Source organism: Triticum urartu, chromosome 5A, assembly GCF_056163025.1.
Source record: "Triticum urartu cultivar PI428250 chromosome 5A, HENAU_Tu73, whole genome shotgun sequence".
NCBI lineage: Eukaryota > Viridiplantae > Streptophyta > Magnoliopsida > Poales > Poaceae > Triticum > Triticum urartu.
The window spans coordinates 465,097,981-465,104,844 of record NC_141877.1 but is presented as its reverse complement, the minus strand read 5'-3'; the positions used below and the strand labels follow the sequence as shown (position 1 = coordinate 465,104,844).

The window sequence follows — 6,864 nt, the reverse complement described above, 5'->3', positions numbered from 1 at the left end:
ATGCAGGCAGTGGCTCCTCCTCTAGCCGCTCGGATCTACACTGTCGGTGGTCCGCCGACAGATACACGAATGGCGGTTGGTCGGGCTCGGTGCTAGCCCAAAAGCTCGTCGGCGCACCGTTGCCGCTCATTAAGTGCGACCACTGCCTAAAGAAGGTCGTGCGCTGCGTGTCTACAACGCCGGAACATCCCGGATGGGTGTTCATCAAGTGCTTAAACGATGGGGTATGTGCTCTTTTTAGCTTCGGTTTGTGCTCTAGATTTGACTAGTTGTGCTAACTTCAAATTTTGTTGTGTAGAATGGATGCAAGTTTGGGTATTGGGAACAAGAGTACATCGATATATTGATAGAGCGCAATTTAGTAGATGTTTGTGCATTTTTAACTAGCATAGAGGTTGTAGATGAGACAAGTGCACTTGTTGCTAGATTAGAGGCTAGACACGAGACTAGATGCGAGGAAGCAACCTCTACTTCTTTAGACTCGAAGAAGAAAAGAAACACGCAAGATGGAGGCGGCTCCTCCGCAGATCAACAATGAATGCATCGCGAAGACACTAATCCAACTTACAGAAGCAGTTATGGAAGTTGGATATCTTCTAAGAGGGTGTTTGTTTTCAGGAACTTATTGGTTTAGGGACTTAAAAAAGTCCCTATAAGTTCCATCTAAACCAAACAGGAGGGACTTATAGGGACTTAAAGTGGGGATTTGGAACTTATGAAATAAGACTCTCAATGAGGGACTTATAGAGACTTATAATTATAGTATGGTCTTTTAGTCCATGTTAAGTCCCAGGAACCAAACAGGTAGGTACTTTTTAGAGACTTGGGACTTATAAGTTGGGACTAAAAAAATCCTAGGACTTATGAACCAAACAGGGCCTAAAATATATTCTTGTGATTCTTGTTTTCTTTGGTCTTACTTTTCTAGTTAAAATTTGGTGATGTATTTTCATGTACCAAGAATGAATGATGAAAAAAAAGTTTAAGGCCTTGCAAAGAAAAAAATATACGGACAGGATGTGGTCGGGATGCGTCCGCGCGTTGGGCGCACGGCCAGCGCATCTCAGAAATGATCCGGACACAACTCTATTACCCTATCCAAACGGACAGAATTCAGGCAAAGCGGACGTCCGTTTAGGGTCGCGCGGTGAAGTTGGCCTTACCGCAGTTGTTTCCCTTCCTTCTCTGCATCTGCTTCGCCATTTCTCTCTTGAGTTAAGCTGCCAAGTTGCTCGTCCGTCAGGCCATGCATGGATGTCTCCCTAGCTATCGGCTCCATCTGGTCCCGTCCTGTCCACTTCGTCCCGGCAAATCTGGATCCCCGGCCGATCGCGGCAACACAACCCGCTCACCCGAAACGGCAAAGACACTGTTGGAACACCGCTGCGATCACCGCGCCGCATGTGATTGGTTCTATCCCGTCACCAGATCCCATCTAACCAACAGCCATGAGCCCATGAACTCCTCACCACGATCGATGGAGGTCCACTCCGTTTCGAGAAAAGGAATAAAAATCCAGCGCGAGGTACACGACGCGCACGTGTGCCACTGTTGGCCCGAGTCGGACGGCGATCGCCTCCCAGCTGTGGCCTGTGAGCCGGACCCGCCCGCCAGCTCCCGCCGTATCCGGGCTACGACGTGCTCATGGTCCACGGACGATTTTCTCTGTAGAGCGAGCCAGGCCATGGACGCCTCGAGCCAGCTCCCTATATAACGGAGGAGGGTGCGCGCGGCACATAGGCAACCATTCATCCCATTGGCCGCAGTGTCCAGCGGGTGGGAGGCAGCAGGGAGAATTCATGGGTAAGCGCCAGGTTCTCCCCGCTCTCCTCCTCGCCCTCCTGGCGCTCGCGTCCAGCGGCGGCGGCGCCCATGCCTCGGCGGGCGGCGGTGCCCACCCGGCTACGCCGGTGAAGGCGCCGTTTAGCAGGCACAGCTTCCCCAAGGGGTTCGTCTTCGGCACCGGCTCCGCCGCCTACCAGGTCCGTGCATGCGCTCCAGCCACGTACCGATGGTAGATGCATTACCACGTGCTTACTCATCGGCAATGGCTTGCGTGCAGTACGAAGGCGCCGTCAAGGAAGGTGGCCGGGGGCCGACGGTGTGGGACAAGTTCGCCCATACTCCAGGTACACGCTCTGACCGATCGATCTTCACCATTGCGGCTTCCTCCCATATACGTACTCCTGATGAACCAAGTCATGGAGAAGCAGTGCTAGTTAGGCTCAAATATTCTCTCTTCTCCAAAGACAGACATCAGTTTTAAGCTTGAGATTATCAGTCAGTAAAAAAGTAAAAACCGTATGGTTGTTGCACGGCAGGCAAGATTGCAGACGGTGGCAACGGAGACGTGGCGCTAGACTTTTACCATCGGTACAAGGTGAGCTACTGTCCTGTTCATGCGGCAGCGTAGAGCGTTCGACATTAATTTTCGAAAATAATTAACCTGGCTCCGATCCGTGATTACAGGAGGATCTGAAGTTGGTGGTGGACATGAACATGGATGCCTTCCGGTTCTCCATCGCGTGGAGCAGGATCCTGCCAAGTACGTGCCAGATTACGAGAGAAAAAACACTCCAATTATATTTGCCTTCAGGCAACTTATCAATTTTATAATTCCGCAAAAAAGAAAACTTATCAACTTAATTATCATCTCTCTGTCTGGTTTACTACTCGCAGCTGGTTCACTAAGTGGAGGAGTGAACAAAGAGGGGATTGCATTTTACAACAGACTTATCAATGAGGTCATAGCTAAAGGTCTCTCTCTCTCTCTCTCTCTCTCTTATTGGCTTAAAATAATTTGTTGTACTATACCTTACACTGTTTTTCACCAAGAAATTAACTGTTTTCCCTTCTTCCACATGGTAGGGTTGAAGCCATATGTGACACTGCACCACTGGGACACACCCCTGGGGCTAGAGGACAAATACGGTGGCTTCCTCAGTGAAAAGATTGTGTAAGTGACGCAGTCAAATCACAGGACATCTCCTTTAAACAGTTTCAATAGTAACATGTGCCATAACATCAATCAACTTTATAAACAATCCCTTCCCGCAAAATACGAAAAAAAAACTTTTATTAACAGTTCCTAGTCGTACAGAATGACATAAAGCCTGAGTTTCCAAAAAGAACAAGTAGTAGTACAAAATTGCTGGAGAGATACCAACCAGCAGAAAGTTTGTGCAGAATAATACCGCCGGTAAACGCTCTGGTTAAGATCCGTGCTGAGTCAAACGAGGCCTGAACGAACAGTCTGATCCTGATATAAGTGATAACATTAACAATTTCGCCGTGAGCGTAACGTGCAGTGAAGATGGGCCATGCATGCATGCATGCATGAAGCATGAGCATCTCAATCGAATCCAATTGAATTATTAATCGAAGAACGGATGATGCATGGCGCAGGAAGGACTACGTGGACTTCAGCGACGTGTGCTACAACGAGTTCGGCGACCGGGTGAAGCACTGGACGACGTTCAACGAGCCATGGACGTACAGCACGTACGGCTACGCCACCGGCGTGTTCGCGCCAGGGCGGTGCTCGCCGCACGTCTCCAAGTCATGCGGCGCCGGCGACTCGGCCCGGGAGCCCTACATAGTGACGCACAACATCCTGCTGGCCCACGCCGCCACCGTCGATCTGTACCGGCGCAAGTACCAGAAGGCGCAGGGCGGCGAGGTGGGCATCACGCTGGTGTGCCACTGGTACCTCCCCTACACCAACTCCACCGCCGACAAGGACGCCGCCAAGCGCCGGGTGGAGTTCATGCTGGGGTGGTTCATGGACCCCATCGTGCACGGCGACTACCCGGCGTCCATGAGGAGCTGGCTCGGCGCCCGGCTGCCGAGCTTCACCCCGAAGCAGAAGGCGGCGCTCAGGGGCTCCTACGACTTCTTCGGCCTCAACTACTACACCACCTACTACGCCATCGCCACGCCCGCCCCGGCCAACGCGCTCCTCCGAGGCTCCTACGACGCCGACAACCGCTCCAACGTCACCGGCTTCCGCAACGGCAGGGCCCTCGGCCCGCAGGCCTACACCGAGTTCCTCTTCGTCTACCCGCCGGGCATCCACGAGCTCATGCTCTACGCCAAGCGCAGGTACGGCAACCCGGCCGTCTACGTCATGGAGAACGGCATCGACGAGGGCAACAACAGCTCGCTGCCCATCAGGGAGGCGCTCAAGGACCCCGCCAGGATCAACTACCACTACAAGCACCTCCTCTTCCTCAACCTCGCAATCAAGCAGAAGGTGAACATCAAGGGCTACTTCTCGTGGACGTTCATGGACTGCTTCGAGTGGGGCGACGGGTACAAGGACCGCTTCGGCCTCATCTACGTCGACCGCAACACGCTCAAGCGCTACCCCAAGGAATCCAGCAAATGGATGGGCAGATTCCTCAAGAAATGATCCATGATCCATCTGCATGCGCGCATGGCTGGTCTTAGCTCAGGTGGCGTTCGTTTTTAGTATCTGCATATGCTGCGTGCGTGCATGATTTGTGTGTTGTGAGTTTGAGTCACGGTGACAGTGTCGGCGTTATTAACAGTACTTGAAGATGTTTAGTGCTGTTAATTTTAATTTTAATTTTATTTATGCGGGGGGTGTTGAGCATGAGTCATGGCTGTGAATAAGCGTCTGCCGCATTTGGCCGTTGATCGTCCGAAGAAATAAAAAAAAAATGAGATTGAGGATTGTTGTTCCCCAGCCAGCACTCGTAGACTCGTGGTTGTTTCTAAGACTTTGATCATATTGTTCATAATTTCTAAATATAATGAGCTTTTTTAGTGGTATGAAACATTTTTCTAAATAGCGCCAGCATTGTTTTAGACTGTACAAACATTTTACTAACGAAAAGCAGAAACATATTTTTCAATATTATGGAACATTTTTCTGAATTACACATGCATTTTTTACATTGTACAAACATTTTCAAAAAACTCCATGATTATATTTTTGAAATGCCTGAACATTTCTTAAATTTCATGAACATTTTTCTGAATGCTATCAACTTTTTTCTGAAGTTGCACAAACATTTTATTTACACTGCATAAACATTTTTTAAATGTGACATTAATGTTTTTTAAGTAAATCAAAATTGAAAATATATTTATTTAGAGGTAAATTTAATTAAAAAATAAATGTATGTATTTAAATAAATTTTAGAATATCTAAAAAATAGATACACAAAGTAAAAACAAGAAAAGGAAAAAATGGGACCAAACGAATAACAAGTAAAGGTAACGTACCGGTACTGGGCCTACCACTAACAAGTTCCCTTGACAAGGCAAAGTACCGTCTCGTAGTAAGGGCATGCAGAATTGAGCATGAGTCATGGCTGTGAATAAGCGTTTGCCGCATTTGGCCGTTGATCGTCCGAAGAAATAAAAAACGGATTTGCTATTTTACAGCTGAGTGTTTTGCAATTCGTTGTCATTCAAATCCTTATCCGTCCGTTCTTGCACGGAGATTCGTGCTGGTTTTTGTTTTTGTTCGGTCTCGTTTCTTGGCCCGGTTTTGTTGCCGGGCGCGGTTTTCTTCTGCCCGTTACCGCCGCCCCACGGCCCGGCTCCCATTCTGGTTGCTCTGTTTCGATAAGGCCGAGGGCGAGCTCGAGTGGCGCAACAGATGAGGCGCTTCGTCCCCGGCCAATATCTTTCAATGTAATTTGTCCTAGCCTTACAGTGTAGTTTATCCAATATCTTTCCCGCTGTGTTGTTGAGTGAATTTTACTGTGTTATTTGAGTGTAATCCATCTCATTATTACAGTGCAGTTTGTCCTGGACTTACAGTGTACTTTCACCTAATATTCCAGTGTGGAAATTACTGTGGATTTATAGTGTAATTTGAATGTAGTTGCAGTTTAATTTGTCCCAACTTTACAGTGCAATTTTGTCCCCAGACTTACCCTAATTTTTCCAGTGTGTCATAGTGCAATTACATATCCCAATTTCCAGTGCATTTTGTCCCAGACTTACTGTGTAATTTTACCTAATTTTTCCAGTGTGAATTGTCATAGTGTAATTACAGTTGATTTATAGTGTAATTTGAATGTCAGTTGCAGTGTAATTTTTATCCCAAGTTTACAGTGCAAGTTTGTCCCGAGACTTACAGTGTATTTTACCTTATTTTTCCAGTGTGTCATAATGTAATTATAGTGTAGTTTATCCCAATTTACAGTGCAATTTGTCACAGACTTACAGTGTAATTCACCTAATTTTTCCACTGTAAATTGTCATAGTGTAATTACAGTGGATTTATAGTGTAATTCAAATATAGTTACAGTGTAATGTCCCAACTTTACATTGTACTTTACCCAATAATCCCAGTGTGATTTGTCATAGGATTTGAGTGGATTTTTACTGTGTAATTTAGGCCAGTTTGCACAGTAATTTTGTCTAGATTTTCAGTGTAATTAAATCCAGTTTAGCTAGTTTTCACTGTACTTTGCTTGGATCAGTACTGTAGGGCTTTCGAATGTTTCCTGCAGCATAAGTTTTGTTAGCTTTTACTTTTCTATGTATTTTAAACATCTTCCGGAAGTTTTAGCAACTGTATCTCACATTAAGTATGAGTTCTTCCTATGATAGTCTCAGTAGATCCTCTTCAGTTACTGCCCTCATCATGCTCCTCTCATGACACATTTGAAGAGAAGAATGTCAGTGTTAGCGTAATCATGAGCAGCCAAGCCGTTTAGAAATAGATGATAGTGTTTGCAACGTCTATCTGCTTGTTTTGTAATTTGTATTTTATTTTTTGCACTGGCTTGTGCTCTCTACTTACTAGGAACTTACAATGTATTTATCTCAGTTTTTAATTACTGTAGTTTGAATTATAAAATTTCTAGTTGCTTACACTGGAAG

The 6,864-nt window shown here is 46.5% G+C and overlaps 1 protein-coding gene across 1 annotated transcript; it reads left to right on the top strand.

Annotated features, from left to right (window-relative positions):
• The first annotated feature begins 1,718 nt into the window (after nucleotides 1-1,718).
• LOC125509768 (beta-glucosidase 30-like) lies at nucleotides 1,719-4,692 on the top strand. Its single transcript, XM_048674801.2, has 7 exons — nucleotides 1,719-1,982; nucleotides 2,063-2,129; nucleotides 2,322-2,380; nucleotides 2,470-2,545; nucleotides 2,680-2,757; nucleotides 2,869-2,956; nucleotides 3,406-4,692. Exons 1-7 carry the CDS (start codon nucleotides 1,800-1,802, stop codon nucleotides 4,409-4,411), a joined length of 1,557 nt encoding a protein of 518 aa, XP_048530758.1. The 5' UTR covers nucleotides 1,719-1,799; the 3' UTR covers nucleotides 4,412-4,692.
• The last annotated feature ends 2,172 nt before the right edge of the window (nucleotides 4,693-6,864 follow it).

What these genes read in the sequence shown, in the direction of transcription:
- LOC125509768 (XM_048674801.2), top strand. Translation starts at nt 1,800, where the DNA reads ATGGGTAAGCGCCAGGTTCTCCCCGCTCTCCTCCTCGCCCTCCTGGCG. An exon ending in ACTTTTACCATCGGTACAAG is followed by an intron (nt 2,381 to 2,469) that starts GTGAGCTACTGT and finishes CCGTGATTACAG; the next exon opens with GAGGATCTGAAGTTGGTGGT. An exon ending in TTCCTCAGTGAAAAGATTGT is followed by an intron (nt 2,957 to 3,405) that starts GTAAGTGACGCA and finishes TGCATGGCGCAG; the next exon opens with GAAGGACTACGTGGACTTCA.